The 18,204-nt window shown below is 36.7% G+C and overlaps 2 protein-coding genes and 1 non-coding gene across 4 annotated transcripts; 1 reads left to right on the top strand and 2 right to left on the bottom strand.

The window, feature by feature from the left end:
- The first annotated feature begins 1,742 nt into the window (after positions 1-1,742).
- Positions 1,743-6,354, top strand: LOC116025231 (phosphoinositide phospholipase C 4-like). 2 transcript variants are annotated; one of them, XM_031266385.1, is made up of 9 exons: positions 1,743-2,292; positions 2,749-2,945; positions 3,506-3,641; positions 3,855-4,094; positions 4,172-4,404; positions 4,549-4,666; positions 5,179-5,316; positions 5,428-5,514; positions 5,841-6,354. In XM_031266385.1, the coding sequence occupies exons 1-9, from the start codon at positions 1,978-1,980 to the stop codon at positions 6,132-6,134; spliced, it is 1,758 nt and encodes a 585-aa protein (XP_031122245.1). In that variant the 5' UTR covers positions 1,743-1,977; the 3' UTR covers positions 6,135-6,354. The 2 variants fall into 2 exon arrangements, with proteins under 2 accessions (XP_031122245.1, XP_031122247.1); XM_031266387.1 differs by having other exon boundaries at positions 1,745-2,292; positions 4,175-4,404.
- A 265-nt stretch (positions 6,355-6,619) lies between these two features.
- On the bottom strand, positions 6,620-6,952 carry LOC116024321 (PHD finger-like domain-containing protein 5B). Its single transcript, XM_031265217.1, has one exon. The coding sequence runs from the start codon at positions 6,950-6,952 to the stop codon at positions 6,620-6,622; it is 333 nt and encodes a 110-aa protein (XP_031121077.1).
- Positions 6,953-16,038: 9,086 nt separating this feature from the next.
- On the bottom strand, positions 16,039-16,145 carry LOC116026361. Its single transcript, XR_004099830.1, has one exon. It is a non-coding gene; the product is annotated as a small nucleolar RNA R71 (small nucleolar RNA).
- Between the last annotated feature and the right edge of the window lie 2,059 nt (positions 16,146-18,204).

Raw genomic sequence — 18,204 nt, 5'->3', positions numbered from 1 at the left:
AAACGATGTCGTTTTGATGCGTGGTCCACAATATAATTTGCGCCTTTTTTTTTTTTCCCGCTGACCAAAATGAATACTTTTCTTTGACTTCATTTTCCTTGAGTACCAAAACACTGAAAAATTCAAAAAATAACTTCCGAAAGTTATTTTCCGTGTTTTCAAATGGACCCTAAAAGTATTACATTTTTCTTCAAAATCATTACATTTTTTCCTTATAAGTAACAAACATTTTATTACAAATTAGTATTACATTTTTCATTATAAATATTATATTTCAATTTTGACACGATTCGTTTAATAAATATCTATGAGACGATCTCATATGAATATATGAGAGTCACAATTGTGATAAGACTACGATTTGAAATTTGGCAAATTATTGTGTGGACAATGGTCCACACAGCTGTGTGGACCATAATAAAATGTACATTTTTAATGTATAAAATGTACATTATTTTTATACTATAAAAATAATGTATATTCAGTACACAAATAATGTACATCTCCTGAATATAATGTACATTATTTTTATATTGAGTGACATTATTTTTATATTGAATGTACATATGGACCAATGATTGTTGAAATTTCAGTGTTAAATCTTTAATTAATTATGCACTACGTATTAAATTACAGGTAATGGTATACTAGTGCGCTAAGATCCAACTGGATAAAAAAAGGCAAAGTGCCAGATAATCATCGTTGTCCCATAGAATATAACAAAAAGTAAAAAATCAGTCAAAATAATTGAGAGGTTTTTATTACTTTAATTTCTACAAATTTTTTAAACAAAATTTTTATTTTTTTAGCTAGTGTAATATTGACACATTTAATTATTTTTATAATTTTTTATATTATATTATTGACTTTCACTTGTATACTAGATTTAGTCCTATTTAAAATTTTTGTCATTTCACAGTTTCATAAAAGTGGAAAACAAATCATTTTATTTTTCAAGTCTATTGCCTCAACATTTCATGTAAACTCTTTCGATTAAATGATGAAATGTTGGTCATATTTATTAAATGGTGGAATAACAAATTTTTATAAGAAAAATTAAATATGGCAAGTAATGAAAGTTAAAGATTGTAATGTGATAAAATTAAAAGAATAAAATTAAATGTAATCGCCAAGCACCTTGTGCTCAGATGGCGTGTAGTTGCTCTCCTATATGAGAGGTCATGAAATCGAGACTTGGTATGTAATAGAGTCAGTAGCATTTAAAAAAAAAATATATAACCATGCGAGAGTTTGTTCTTTTTTAAAAGTAAAAAAATGAAGTCCTATTTCTTATGGAATTTTTAGCACTTTTAGTCCCACGACTATAGTGACTTTTGCAGGCTTGGTCAACGACTTTCAAACTTTGCAATTTTGGTCAACGACTATTACTTTTGTTGCAAAAATGGTCCTTCCAGCAGCTTTTCAGTCCAATACTCGCCGGAAAATAAAATCCTGCAAAGTAATAGTCGTGGACTGAAAAGCTGCCGGAAGGACCATTTTTGCAACAAAAGTAATAGTCATGGACCAAAATTGTAAAGTTTGAAAGTCGTGGACCAATTCTGCAAAAGTCACTATAATCGTGGGACTAAAAGGCTGCTTATTAAATGATAGGAAAATTAATTTTATTATTTTCATAATTTCAAAATTTTCACGTTTTTATTTAATACGGAGTACAATTATTTAAATGTAAAAACATTAAATTATAAACCGGTTTTTAATCGAACAGGATATGGGCATATGGCACCATACTTTTCCTCTTCCTTGAGAGATCAGACACGGAAAATACACACACAGTCTCACACTAACGTATATTGTGTGTATATATGCATTCATTCTTTATAGCGGCAGTTGTGGTATGAAACAGCGTCGGGAATTTGAAATCCGGGCGTGAACTGTGAACTTGTCAAGTGTTTCACAATTCATCTTCTCTCTTCGTTTGCTGAGGGATCGAGGGAGGGATTGGATTTGGATTTGGGAATGGGGAGTTACAGAGTTTGTATGTGTTTCACGAGGAAGTTTAAGGTGACGGAGGCGCAGCCGGCGGCGGACGTGAAGGAGGCGTTCAAGAAGTATGCGGAGGAAGGGAGCCAGATGAGCTCGGAGCAGCTGCTGCGGTTCCTGACGGAGGAGCAGGGACAAAAGGAGGCCACCCTAGCCGAGGCGGAAGCCATCGTGCAACAGATCCTCCACAAACGCCACCCCATTTCCAAGTTAACTCGTCGCAATCTCGCTCTCGACGATTTCCACCATTTCCTCTTCAACGCCGACCTCAATCCCTCAATCATTTCAAAGGTACTCTCTTGCGTTGACTGGTTGTAGAATTTGGAGTGCGCAAAGATTGGATCTCTCTCTAAATCTCCTGATAATTTTACGCTTTTTCTTTCCGGAATTTACAATTTTCCAAGTATTGACTCTTGAATTAAGTAAATCAATAATTCCTCCAACAGGAATTGACAATGAGAGAGGATTAGAGTTCCTGATTTGGAGAATATCTAAATCTCAGTTCGTCTCTTTAAATTACCCCAAGTTTTTGTGCTTTCATTTTCAGATTTTGTCTCTTTGGGATTTCTCCAATTCCTGATGTACCTAATTAATGTACGGAGTAAAAACTAAAGCGATTTCTGTTACCAAACTTGAATCTAATGCTGACCAAGAAATTTCATAGGGAGTAAAACAATTCGGGCCTGTTTTTCTACTGCCATTCTTCTGTTTTTTAATAGTAACTTTTGCCTTGTGCTATCATTTCAGGTTCATCATGATATGACAGCTCCCGTATCCCATTATTATATATTCACTGGGCATAACTCTTACTTGACTGGAAATCAACTGACAAGTGATTGCAGTGATGTTCCAATAATTAAGGCACTGAAAAGAGGTGTAAGGGTTATAGAACTTGATATATGGCCAAACTCAGCAAAGGATGATGTGCTTGTTCTTCATGGAAGGTTGATAATTTCCTTCTTGATTATGTTGAGTTTAATATGATATTATTTGTTCAGTGCTTGATGTTATCTTAGTTCACTCCAAATTCAAATTTCATTTGTTTTTCTCATCTGAAAGGCTTGGTTAATGTATTTCTAAAGGAAATTAAGACAGTAGATTTTTTTATTTATTTATTTTTAAATGGAAATTTGCAAAGTGGAAAATTTTAGGTATGGGTATGGGGGTTCAAAACTTTCTTTGATGAGTAACCTTTGGTTCTCTCTTCCACTTATTTCTGAAAACAATGGATTGTACAACACTTTGCTTATCATCTAAGCAAAGAACATGAATAATTTATGAAAGCAAGAGATTTAGTGCCATTGTATTGTAAATAATGGGAGGTTAAAATGCAAATGGCTCAAGATGGTGGATTACTTGGGTAATAGAGGCCACAAATATATAGAAATTTTATATTCTGATTTGAATGACATGTTTGATGCTTGGCTATATGACACATTATTTTTCCTTTTCTTTATATTATTTCCATATGCTCCATATCATTTAAGCATATTTCTAAATGCAGGACAGTGACAACTCCTGTGGAACTCATAAAATGTCTGAAGTCAATAAAGGAGAATGCTTTTGTTGCCTCTCCCTACCCAGTTGTAATAACACTGGAAGATCACCTAACTCCTGATCTTCAAGCTAAAGTAGCTCAGGTGAGTTTCTAGTTACTATCACAAATGTCCTTATTATTTCTGTTTGATAGATCTGTAGAATTTTTTGTTTCATCACCAATAAGGTGAAGGAATATGTATTTCTAGAATTCAGTATGACTACAAAATAGCAAATTTGTAAAGAAAATGTTAATGAAGTACAAACACTTGAAATACTCTTAGCATACCTTCCTAATGTCTATTTGTGGTCTGTAGATGCTTACAAACACATTTGGAGATATGCTTTTTGTTCCTGAATCAGAATGCTTAAAGGAGTTCCCTTCACCAGAAGAACTTAAACATCGCATTGTTATTTCAACGAAACCCCCAAAGGAATACCTTGAAGCTAAGACTATCAACGAAAAACAAAGTAGTTCACTTAGGAGAAAGGATTCTGATGATGATACTTGGGGTGCTGAGCCTTCAACGCTAACAGCTGACCAAGATGATGACAAGGTGAACCTTTTGTCTCAGTTTCTATCCACCTAGAGCCTTAAGTTGGTTGCATGTTGATGTTTTGATAACCTTCTTAGCAGAGTGAATGTGATCCAAGCAAGCACAACCAGGAAAGCGAAGATTATGAGGATGATGACGACTTTGATCAGAAAGCAAATGCATATAAACGCTTGATTGCTATACATGCAGGCAAGCCCAAAGGAGGGATGAAGGAGGCACTGAAAATTGAGCCTGATAAAGTGAGACGCCTCAGTCTAAGTGAGCAAGCTCTTGAAAAGGCTGCTGAAGTTCATGGAACAGATGTTGTCAGGTATATTTCAATGTATTCAATTCATGAAGGCATGAAGCTAGGAAAATTTTTCTTCCTCATAAATTATCATTTCTTTTTTGGCTTTTGCTCTAATGGCTTTTGCTCTAATGGCTTTTGCTCTAATGGCTCCTCATCTCTTGTCAGGTTTACACAAAGAAATATTCTTAGGGTGTATCCTAAAGGTACTAGGTTTAACTCCTCCAATTATAAGCCACTAATTGGTTGGATGCATGGTGCTCAGATGGTTGCATTTAATATGCAGGTACCTTATTTGATTTAGATTGATGCCTTACCCTGCCAATTCTTTAATTATTATGTGCTCTTTGTAGCCCTTAAATATTACTCTGCATTATCATTAGTACATGAACAAAGATTGGCTTGTACTATATTTATTCATAGAGAAGTTGTTTTCTAGAGTGTGATAGATTGATAGTTAATTGGAAAATATTTACTGCACAATAGCTCTTTTAAATACATTTGAAGATACCTAAATTTTAATGAACTTTGGATTTGAATCATTATATTCCAGTAGCAGCTATGTAAGCAAGTGTATTTGTCCACCTCCCAGATATATTTGGCTGGTCTAGTACATCATTAATGCTCAACTTCTAATAACATTCCTTTAAAGACATATACTGTATATGAGACATTGACTTTGGTGCTTGTAATTCAACAAATTTTGAGTTCTGGAGTCCAGCTTCCTGAAAGTTTATTCTTTTTCCATTAAACTAGTGTTATTCTTCAAAGCATGATGTATTACTTGTGCAACGGCAGGGATATGGTCGGTCACTTTGGTTGATGCAAGGGATGTTCAGATCAAATGGAGGCTGTGGTTATGTCAAAAAGCCTGATTTCCTAGTGAAGGAGGTTTTTGATCCTCGTGCCACACTGCCAGTGAAGAAAACCTTAAAAGTAAGCAAACCATGAGAGAAACTGCTGTTCAGTTTTTTTTTTTTTTTTTTTTTTTTTTTTTTTGGTTTTTTTTTTTTTCATAATCAATTACACTCGTATTTTACTTTGAAGGTAAAAGTATATATGGGAGATGGATGGCACTTGGACTTCAAACAAACTCACTTTGATTTGTACTCCCCACCAGACTTCTACGCAAGGGTACGCTGGTTGTTTAACTTTTGGCCAATTACTTTGCTTTGACACTGTCTTAAATAACATGCTCTTTTCTTTTCAATGCTGCGTTTCAGTGTTTCCCAATTTTTTAAGGACATTAGAAATCATATAAAATATTCATTTATTCATCGAGACTAGACAAGAAATTTGTGTTTCAATGCCAGAATAAATGTTTTTTTTTTGTTTTTTGTTTTTTTTTGTTTTTTGTTTTTTTTGTTTTTTTATGTATAGCTATACCAACTGTGTAAATGTGTGATAAGTCCACTCTGTAATGGTGAGAAATAAAATGACACTCAAAGTGTTTTTGACAGGTTGGGATTGCTGGTGTGCCGGCTGATGAAAAAATGATGAAAACAAAGACAAAGGAGGATAATTGGACGCCTGTTTGGGAAGAAGAGTTTACATTCCCGTTGACTGTACCAGAGCTGGCTTTACTACGAATTGAAGTACACGAATATGACATGTCCGAGAAGGACGATTTTGCTGGCCAAACATGCCTTCCTGTATCAGAATTGAGACCAGGCATTCGTGCAGTTCGCCTGTGTGACCGCAAAGGAGAGAACTACAATTCAGTCAGGCTTCTGATGCGCTTCACGTTTGTTTAAGTGTGTTGTTTGTTGATCTTCATCTGTTTGCTTGTTGTGCTTTCATAGAGAGGTGTGTATTCTTTCCACTGTAAATTCCAAAAGGCTCTTCCAATGCGTGACAATAATATATATATCTGAGTGCTTTGCTTTGTGTACAATTTGCAAGAAACATCGGTTATGTAAACAAAAACTCTATTTATTTTTAAATTTCTGTTTCAGAATTTTGTTGAGAGGATCATTAAAGGGATCAGTTTGATACTGCAAAAAGTACATTCTCAGCTGCAAAAACAACTAGAAACATCCCGTCGTCTCTTTTGGATCTTAACTGTAACATACAGTTTTGAATAAGCAATGGAAACAAAGGCTCGAGTAACATCAGAGTTAGGGAAACACATCGTTATCTCTTTTGGATCTTAGCAAAATACAATTTAGGCTAAACACCGGAAAACAGATGGAGCACAACAAATTTTCAAAAGTGCCTTTGCCACCATTACATCCACCGATCATCTTTTCTTGAAACCGTATTTTTTACGCTCATAGAAAAGATCTGTCTTGGCACTCCCAAGATTGACAATTTTGGGGCAGCCATCACGATCTTTTTCCTGCTGTGTACACTCTTTGCAGTAGTAGGCATCAGAAATCCCAAGGCCCCCACAAATGACACAGCGACCTTGAAAAGATCCATAGTTACATTCATCGCAAACTCGCACAAGAGTGCAAGGCCGCACATAGGAATCACAAATTACACACTTGCCATCACATTTCTCACAAAGACGTCCAATGGCTATTCCCGGCTGCTTACGGCACATAATTAGATCAGGGTGGTGCTTGGCCATACTTGATGCAACACTATTTTATGCCAAGCAAATGAGCAAACTGCAAAGAGAATCACAAAAGAAAAGGAAAATGTTTCAAGAAAAAAAAAATTATAAGAAAAAACTTTTAAGAAAAGAAACCTCTTATTGTTATACAGTACTACTCTATGGTGTTAAATAGGGGTGTGCAAATTTCGGTGAAAGTTCAATTAACTGACCGAACCGAAGAATTTCAGTTAACCGTTTTTTAACCGAAATACTTCGGTTCGGTTAATAGTTAGAGATTTTGTAAAATCTCAGTTAATGATTAATTTGGTTCGAAACTATCGGTTAACCGAAATTTTTAATATATATATATATTGTAAAATCCCTAAAACTAAAATGAAATCCCTAAGGACTATGGATGTTTGGACTTTGGATTTTGTAGTGAAGTTATCGATTTATTATTATAGGTATTGAAGTAATTGGATTTATTATTATAGGTATTATTTTAAGGATTTAAAAGTTTAGCTAAAAAAACTTCGATTCAGTTAATCGGTAATACAAAGTTCGGTTCAGTTAACGGTTAGAGCATTAAAAATTTTGGTTAAAACAGTTTGGTTAACCGAATGCACACCCCTGTTAATTCTAATATGTAAAATCGTCATCTGAGCATTGGCTAACCCAGCAAAAACTTGTCTACTAGATGACATATCAGGCCTTACCAAGCATCCTTATGTGATTAACTCCTCATCGTAGAGTAGTGCCCTAAGAAGAAGTATTACTAGTGCACATAACTTCCTGCAACTAAAACTAATGCTCCAGTCTAGTTACACCTACAGAGACCCAATAAAGTCTAGAGTGTTTTACTGCACCATTACGATGATTAGCCCATCTAAACCAAATTCAACAGTCTGCCTGCCTCTCTCACTCTCATGATCACCACCTCAATAATTAGGCCCTCTGGGCTCCGACTCCCTCTAAATCCCCACTCAACTTCCTCCTCCCACCACTCAGCTGCAATATCTTCCTACATAATCTGCTCAATTCAGATTGTCATCCATTCATCCAAACTTATAATAAAATTGATCTATAGAGTTAAATTTCACTAAATACAGCACTAAAACAAAATAAATATTAATAGAAGATGAATACTGCTGAAAGTACTTTTATATGATATGGAGGTTGAAGCAATTATTAGTTAGGCTTTTTGTTGGCTGTTCAGAACCACAGTGACAACAGTTTCCTCCCTATGTTATTTAGGTAGTACTATCCAACTCCAAAATCCTAATGAAAACCATTAAGTAACATTACTTTTACTGACAGGTAATTGACATAAAATAAGCCAGTTATCATTCTAAACTTTCCAAGTCTAGTTTAATTTGTATTCATCAATTCAATGATCAGATACACAGAAGCTAGCAGCTTGCAAGTCTAAACAATATGTTGCATGTAGAAGGGCATAGCGCCCTCTTCTGCTACATTTAGCATGCTGGAATCAACCATATGAATTATGATCCAAACAATAAATTGCAAACACAATAGGAATCATACACTAGGAAAACATAAGAACTTTGGATTAAAGAGAACACGGCAATAAAAGGAAAATTCAATATACGTATATAGTAGCAGGAGAAAGATATTTGCAAATAGGAACTGGCATTTCATCAAACATATGGTCGATGCCTTAACCACAGCCCCCATTAGCCTCAAAACACATTGAAATGACCTCAGAAACTTTGACTATAGAGAGAAACAACCTAAACCAAGCCCTATAAAATATTCATCGAAGCGCATGCAACCGAAGTCGACGAAATCGGCTCAAAAACGACTGAACCTTTTTCAAAGCGATATAATCACATAAACTCATACTAGAACACTGCAATTTACCTGAAAATCTTAGCGAGCTTGGATGATTTGATGCAAACAGCTGCGCATGAATCAAAGTCGAGCTTAGACTGCGATGATACCAATATTATGACGCCAATTATTCACTGAAATTCAAAAGCAGCATTGGAATTGAAATTGGAATTGAACCCGCTGGCATCGTCGTGATTTTATGAGTGGGCCCGCTACATGTATTATCATTCGTAGACAATGGATTTATGAGATTGGGCCTCCCAAACTCATTATTAGAACCCGTTTGGTTCGCTGGAAAATATTTGAAAGAAACGGAATTCAAATTACATGGAAAACAAATTATCAGGAAAATAAATTTTATTGTTTAGTGGAGGAAAATAAATTACTGGGATAAATTCCATTGCTTAATTGTGTTTGGAATGGTAAGGAATTATGAATATAAAGATCAATATACCCCTAAAGAGATGAATGAATAAATAGGTGCCAATGACCTTGTGGTCTAGTGGCATCCGGTAGTTGCATTTGGTTGCACCCCATGTTGGAGGGGTAGGTTCGAGCCTCAGTGGAAGCAATGCTAACTCTTTGTGCTTCAGTAGGTTGAGAAAGTAGTTTATGAACAGATATTACACTGTAACCGAGTCAGTAGTACTCAAAAAAAAAAGAAAATTTTATAAGGATAAAATAGTTCAAGCATGTTATTTTTTTCCCAAAGTCTTGTGAAAAACAAAATCCCAACTCTTTGCTAGGAATTCATTTTCCTCAACTTTTTTGAGGAATTCATTTCCAATGGAAAATGTTTTCCATCCAACTAAACAACCTTTATCTCCCATTTTAGAAAAATATTTTCCATCTAACCAAACACTCCCTTATAGTTGATGAAAACTGTTATCTGCAATTTTAATTTTTATTTTTAATTTTATAGATAAAAAATTTTACAAGGTTGAACAGTAAGAATATTGGCTATTTCTTACTATTTTTTTTTTTTTTTGGATTTATAGGAAGGGGAATACCCAAACACTAGTTCACGTTATCAACCTGCCTCCAAACCGGAGTGCCATCTTTGTCTTTTGCCAGGATCTCTATCAGTTCATTTGTGGGCTGGTAGACCAGGACAATACCCCTGTGACTTCGAGTAGATCTGGCAAAGAAATCTGCAGCTTGGTTTTCCTCGCGAACTATAGACTTCAAATGCCATTCGTTTACAACTTCCAGTTTCCTCCTGCAGGCTTGCAGAATATTCTCAATCTGACTTGTGAGACTAATTTCCTTGTTAAAGGCTTGAACAATTAGTTTCGCATCGGTCTCAATACAGAGTTTAGTAGTACTTAGGCTCTTTGCAAATTGGATGCCCTTCAAATATCCCAAGCTTCTGCAGCCTCTATAGAGCAGTCACCCAACGCATAGGTAAACCCTTTAATCCAGTTACCTCGATCGTCCCTAGCCAAACCACCACAGGTTGCCCTCTTCGTTTGGGGATTATAGCTGGCATCAATATTGACTTTGGTCCAACCTGGCGGAGGTATATTCCACCGATAGAGGATCCAATCTCTTGTTCTCTCCTTCACTTGGGGACCAACTGATCTTTCAAAGGCAGTGTTGATCTCCGCTGCTTTTGTTTGAATCCAGTACCCTTTGAACTCGGGACTATCTGCCTTCTGGTTAAACACTCTGTCGTTTCTCCATTTCCACAACCACTAGGTTCTGATTGCGAAGAGGATGCTTTTGTAGTGTTTGCGGCTGTCATTCCCAAAATCGCCTATGCCTTTATCGAGCCATTCCTAGAATGGTAGGTTGGCTGTGTCAGTGAGCATCTTGGGTAAAATCATTTCCCAAACCGTGATAGCTTCAGGGCAGTTACGTAAGATGTGCTCCCCCGATTCCAAGTTACAGCTACATGTATCATAACTGCTATCCTCAATAAGCCTACGCCTTACTCTATTCTCATTGGTCATAAGCTTGTTGTGCTTTGCCAGCCACAGAAAAGTCTGTATGCGACTTGGAATCTTTTGTTTCCAGATTTTGCTCCAACACGGGGATACCTCCGGGCTCGCGGGATTGGTTGCCAATTTGTAAGCCGATTTGACTGAGAATGTGCCACTGGTACCATCTCTCCAGCCAATATAGTCATCCAGGCTATCTTCTTCGCAGAGGATGACAGTTTCCAGGGTATTAGTATTTCAGATGATAGCAAGTTAGTTAACCTGCTCTTGTCCCAACCTAAGGATGGGATCCAATAATCTACAAGTGATGCATATAATTCCGGAAGAGGGCGATGTCCGAGCCATGCATCAAGTCAAAATTTGGTCTTCCTCCCATTTCTAACCATCATTCTAGTTCCAACTGTAAGGATTGGGAGCGATTCTACTATACCCTTCCATGCGTTAGACATTTTGGGTTTTTTCCTCCAAGTAGCAAGGTCGCCACATTGGTCCATATACTTAGCCTTCATGATCTTTATCTAGAGGCAGTCCTCCTCTCTCAGAATTCTCCATCCCAGTTTCTCACAGAAAGCTTTATTCATTGCCTCGAGTTTATGAAGACCAAGGCCGCCTTCCTGCTTGGTTTTGGTAATTAAGTCACCGGCTACCAGATAGCACATTATCTCATTAGTGGACGAACCCCATAGGAAGTCCCGAATAATTTTTTCAATTCTCTGAATTACCCCACTTGATAGGGACGTAGTTTGCATAGTATAGAAGGGGATAGTGGATAACATAGACTTCACAAGTATGTGCCTGCCAGCAAGAGAAAGAGTCTTCATTTTCCATCTGCCAAGCCTGCTTTGGATCCTCGAAATTAGACCATCAAAATTCTCGTTCTTTAATCTACCGCTTATGGAAGGAACTCCAAGATATCGTCCTAGGTTGTGAGTCCTTGGCATGCCAAGGGAATTCGAGATTTCTTGTTGCATGATTTGCTGGGTGTTTTTAGAAAACAAAATGGAGGATTTGTGAGGATTGACCTTCTGACCTGAATATCTGCTGAATTGTTCGAGGCATTCCTTCATAACAGCTGCCTGTTGTAAGGTCGCCTCACCGAACAGATGCATGTCGTCCGCAAAAAATAAATGTGTCACTTCCGGCCTTAATTCCCTTCCAATTGCAACCTGAGATCCGTTCTTCAATCATATGACTTAATCTTTCCATACACAAGAAGAATATGAGAGGCGACATTGGGTCACCTTGTCTTATACCCCTACTCGGCCTGAACCAATCTGAAATCCTACCATTCATGTTAACCGCTAGTTTAGATGTTGAGATATAAGCTAGTATATTCCTAATCTAATCTTGGTTGAAACCCGCCTCTTGTAATGTGGATTGAATGAAGTCCCATTCGAGTCTATCATATGCCTTCTCTAAATCTATTTTCACAATCATCCATCTTTTTCCTCTTGTCTTCCTGTTGAGAGAATTCAGAGTTTCTTGGAGTAAGGATGTTGTCTGGGATTTGCCTCCCTGGAACAAAGCTTGATTGGTGTGGTCCGATTAGGTCCCTCATGATTGATTTAATCCTTGTCGTTAAGGTTTTTGTAATGATTTTGTACACGATGTTACAGAGCCCAATCGGCCTCAACTGTGTGACTGAGATTGGGTTGGGGACTTTTGAAATTAGGGTAAGAATGGTGTCATTTACCCCTGGTTGCAGCACACCTGTATCAAAGAATTCCAAAGCTGCCTTAGTAATGCTATCTTTAACCGTCTCCCATGTTTGTTGGTAAAAGCCAGCATGGAAACCATTTGGGCCGGGTGCTTTGAAAGGAACCATATCAAACAAAGCTTTTTTAATTTCCAACTGCAAGAACGGTCTGTTAACAGCTTGCCATTGGACAGGATCGATGCTTGGGAAGCTCTTAGAACATTGGGACTGCTTGCACTCTACATTCTCACTTGTAAACAACTTCTGGTAGTATTCCTGAATAAGCTTGAGCATTGCTTCATCTCCCTCTACCTAGTTATCTTGGCCATCTTTTAGTCTTCTAACAATGCTGCTCGATCTTTTAATGGTGGTGGCGATGTGATAAAATTTCGTGTTGCGGTCTCCAGACGTTATCCAGTTTTCCCTCGAGCGCTAGTAACATAGCAGTTCCTCCTGGAGTAAGATTGCGTCTAGCTCCTTCCTTAGTTTCTTCACAAGTTTGATGAGGTCTGGTCTATATCGCTGGCTCAGGGATTGCTGAACACCACCAATTCTTGCTAGGACCCATCGCTTTCTCTGGAAAATATTTCCAAAGGTTTCCCAATTCCAAGAGTCGAGATTTCGCGCAAGGTGTTGTATGTTGGTGACAAGCCCACGGTTCTGATCCCAATTTTGACGAACAAACTATTGAAACTTTGGGTGTGTTGGCCACGCTGCGTTAAATTTGAAGTGCTTTCCACTGGCCACCAGTGTCTCCGCACTAGTCTGGAGAATCAATGGTGTATGATCTGAGTTCGTTCTTGGAAGGTGGGTAACGGTCGCATTTGAAAATAGAAGTGTCCATTCAACATTTCAAAGAGCCTTCTCAAGCATGGCTGCCTTGTATGTATCAACCTCTGCACCTCTCACCCACGTAAATTCAGCTCCAGAGAAGCCAAGGCCCAAGAGCCTTTCTTGAGAGATCCAATTATTGATACCTACGCAACGAGAGTATGAAAAAGCATTAGGATTAGATGTTTCCTTCGCATTGGTGATATTATTAAAATCACCTATAGTGATCCACGATCCGCTAAGATCCAGTCCTTCTTGTGAGAGTGTTTTGAATAATTCATTCCGGAGCCTAGGGTCCGGACTTCCGTAAACAACTGAGAGGAGCCATCTGGGAGTAATTTGACCTGCAACCTTAAGTAGAGCAAACTATGGGTTAGTTAAAATCACTTCAACTGGAGTGACCTCGTTCCAAAATAACCATATTCCACCAGAAAAGCCGAGGGCTTCAATTCTAAGCCACTCGTCGAAACTGATTTTGGAACAGAGTCTATCAGCATGCTAGCTAGAAACTTTGGGCTCGAGAAGACAAAGAATATTAGGTTTGTAAAAACTGATAAGATTTTTCAGGGTGCAGAGAAATGAGCTGGACGCCGCACCCTGGCAATTCCAAGTTAGTACAATATAATCATGGTTTAAGGATAAAAGCAAAAGGGATAGATGATAAGCTTAATTTCTAGACATTTTTAGAGTAATTTTAGTAAGTGTTTTGCATTAATAAATTAAGTTTTAGTGTTGATCTTATTATAAATATTATATTTATTTATAAGTTACTACTTTATATTGGTTTTAATAAATATTAGGCTAATGTTGCATTTTTATTAATATAAATAGGAGTTTTATTATAACTATAGTATTAAATATTATTTGGAAGCTTTATGCATTTAGTTTAAATATAAGTGTTTTGATAATTAGGTTTAATTAAGTTATGTCATTAGATTATAATTATCTTTCCTTTTAACTCTATTTTATTTTATTTTATTTTCTTGCTTTCTTGGAGGGTTTCTGCGCAACAGACTAAGGAAAAAAGAAAGGGGAATTAATTAACTTTGAGGGCATCACTACAACTAACTAGAGGAAGGAAAAGGGAATTAATTTGGGGGTTTGCATAAACAAAAAAATGACGAAGCAAAAAGCACATCTTATTTGAGGTGTATACATTTTCGGCTCTGGCGGAAATAGAGAGGACGAAGAGAAATGACGGAAGGAGGAGCAGCAGCTTGGTACGGACGTAGGATCATCGGCGAGGAAATTCCAACGAAGAGGATAAGAGATTCGAGACCTCACCGCAGGAGATTTCCGAGCTTAGGACGCGGCTCTCGTTCCTTTAGGCTTGAATTTCTTTCTTCTATCTCTACTTTTACTCTTGCTATTTGTTAGATTAAATTTTCAGATTAATATTTGCTTTTGATATGCTAAATTCCTTGAACAGATTATGTATTTAATTATGATTATTGGCTAAAACTTTAATTAGGGATTTGGACTAGCCTTAGATTAGATTAATTGACTATTCTTCGTGTGTTGATTCTTCTACGTTTCAGTTAAATAATTGAACTTGGTTATATTTATCTTATGTATTTTAGTTGTGGTTTGTGCAATTGGCCATTGCATATTTCCATTTTTTTAGGGTTTATAAGAAGAACTGACAGGTGAATTATGAACCTGGACCTCGTAAGATAAACACACTTGACCTAAACTGGACATAGCTTTAGGTATTTGTGGTGAGCTTTGATTGTGGCTTAATGGGTTCGATTAATGTTGGTGGGATATCGACGGATGATCACAGTTAATTGGATACAATCTAGTAGCTCGACGGAGTATTAGGATATATATGGAGCAATCATCACTATAATCGCACGAATCAATACTTAAGATGGTTAGTTAATTATCTAATAGGTGAACCCAAATCCTTAGTCTTTTATCAATTGGAAATTTCCTTTGCTCTAAATTCACAAATATTTATCTTAATACATGAATTTCTTTTATTTATGTTTTTTTCCTATCTACAAGATTAGTTATTGAGAATAGCAGTTAAGTGTGTTCTTCGTGGGATCGACCCTGGAATACTCCAGGAATTTATACTGTGATTGACTCTGTGCGCTTGCAGAAAATATCAATCAAGTTTTTGGCGCCGTTGCCGGGGACACTTATTTAACTGTTTCCTTAAGTTTTTCTGTTATTTTATTTTTGTAGCTAGGTTCAATATCATTTTATTTTTATTTTTATTTATTTATTTCTTTATTTTGTTATTATTATTTGTTTATGATCTTGAGGCGATCAATAAGGCATAAAAACGCTGAATTATTTCCTATTGATCTTGAAATTGAGCGTACTTGTAGGAAAAACATGGTACGAAGGCGGCTTGAAATGGATGAAAATAATAGAGTGGGTCAACAGGATGAACGCATACCACCAATAGTTCAACCTCCTCAAAATCAAGTAGCTCAACCACGTCTTCGAGACATCCAAAGACCGGTAATAGCTGTTAAACCTTCTTGCACATTCAATTATCCGATGCAGCTAGGAATTTATGAACTCAAGAGTTTTCCATATGAATTTGCTCCTACCTTTAACGGTTTGGAAGTGAGGATGCTTTGGGTTTCATGCGAGAGCTCTATAGTACGGTACAAACTTTACCTTTGCATAATTTATCCGAAGAAGAGCTTAGAATGAAATGTTTCCCATATTGCATGAGGGGTGATGCTAGGCAGTGGTTGTTAAATTTACCAGAGGGTTCTTTAAGAACTTGGGATGATGTTTACAATGCTTTCATGTTTAAATATTACTCATCTCAAAAGACAATGGACTATAGGAGTAGGATATGCATTTTTACTCAAAGAGAAGGGGAATTATTTCATGAAGCATGGGATCGTTTCAATTTGCTTTTGAACCAATGTCCACACCATCAATTTCCTTTGTTATTGTTAACACAATTCTTTTATGATGGTTTAACTCCTAATTGTCAGTCTCTTGTAGATATTGCTGCAGGTGGATACACAGGTGATAAAAATAGTGATGAGTTACAAGCTATCTTTGAGAGTCTAGCTAGTAATTCTAGACAAAAAGCAGTGAGAGGTCGAAGAGCTGCTGTGCATGAAATTAGCACACAGTCTGAGTTGACAAGACAAGTGGCTGAATTGACTAAACTGATGAGACCGGAATGCAACAAATAAATGATCCATTAAAAGTCTCGAGTGGCCCGGTAACAAGATCTAAGTCAAGGAAGATTCAAGAGGCTTTTAACACTTTTGTGCAAACAGATTGGAGTCCAACATCTTTTTGTGAAGAAGAAGATCAATCTGGAAAAATAATTCTATTCAATTGTCTTCACATAAAAACTTTTGAAGACAATTCAGACTTCAGTATCAGATCAAATTTCCCGTGTGAAATTATTTGCAAGGTGTATTTTTTTTAGGGGGAAACTACTTTGCAAAATGTTGTATTTTTAATTTTGGGTGGGAAATTATTTTGTATTTTAATTTTGGGTGGGGAATTATTTTGTATTTTTAATTTTGGGTGGGAATTACTTTTACAAAGTTGTAATTTTTTATTTTGGGTGGGATTAGTGACCTAGAATATTTAATACCTTATTTTCCCCTATAAATACCCCATAAACCCAATGGTTTGAGACACACCTTGTAAGAATTCAATTTGAGTGAAATTTCTCTCTTTTCTTTGCATGAGAAGTGCATTGAAGTTTAGGTTGTTTGTGAGAAGCATTCAATCTTGGTAGGCTAGTGAGAAGCTAGTTTATCCCCTTATCTTGTTCTTTATATTCACACACATATCCAAAACCCAAAAAGAATACTATTACTCATATTATATAGCTAATTTTATTTTTGTATCTTAATTCTAGTGCTAGATTCCTAATACTCTAATTCTTAGCCTTGCTTAATAATCTAAGGGTTGAGAGTATTATTTGTTAGTTTGGTGAGACATTTGTAGAGTTGGGATCTCAAAATCCAAGAGTCTATAAGGTAAGATCCTCTTTTGGACACGAAAGGTTCTTGAGTGATTTCTTGAGTGTGCACTTATTGCGGGAAGCAATCCGTGTACGCATCATAAACAGATTAACTTGTTGATGACTCGCGATAGTTCGAATAGAGAATTTTGTGCTTATTGCAATACATATGGTCATAATTCTTCTGTTTGTATGAATGCAGAGTCATCACAACCATCTTATGAAGAGGCAAATTACATGGGATCTAATACGGGGAGGCAACCACCAAGAAATGATCCATTTTCCCATACATATAATCCAGGTTGGCGAAATCACCCTAACTTCTCATGGAGAGATCAAGGTAATGCAAGGCCAATGGGACCACCTGGATTTCAGCAACAAGGGCCATCAGGATTTCAACATCAGCAATACAGACCCTTCCAGCAGCCACCTGCACCACAACAACCTCAACTTCCTACTCAGGAAAAGAAGCCTCAACTGGAGGAGATGTTCATGGAATACATGTCTAGCCAAGAAACCATGATGAAGAAGCTAGATGCAAAGATTGATAAGGTTGCTCAGTCCAGCCAAGCATCCATTCATAATTTAGAGGTGCAAGTAGGTCAGTTGGCTAAATTGCTTGCAGAAAAAGATCGAGGTAAGTTTCCTAGTGCTACTGAAATAAACCCTAGAGAAGGAGCTATGGCTGTCACTTTGAGAAGTGGTAAGATATTGAATGAAGTTTTGAAAGAAAAAGAACCATTGACGGTTGAAAAAGAGAGTGATAAAGAAGGAGAATAATTGCCTAAAGAGAGTTCTAGTGATCAAAACCTCAATTCCTCTATAGTAAAACCTTATGTACCCCCGATTCCATATCCACAAAGGCTACAAAAGAGGAATCAGGACAATAACTTTAAACGATTTTTAGAGGTTTTTAAAAAATTGCAAATTAATATTCCTTTTGCAGAAGCACTTGCCAATATGCCATCTTATGCCAAGTATATTAAGGAAATTGTGTCTAATAAAAAGA

The sequence above is a fragment of the Ipomoea triloba genome, chromosome 7 (genome assembly GCF_003576645.1).
Source record: "Ipomoea triloba cultivar NCNSP0323 chromosome 7, ASM357664v1".
NCBI lineage: Eukaryota > Viridiplantae > Streptophyta > Magnoliopsida > Solanales > Convolvulaceae > Ipomoea > Ipomoea triloba.
The sequence above is the reverse complement of the archived record's forward strand: the minus strand, read 5'-3'. Positions and strand labels throughout refer to the sequence as shown.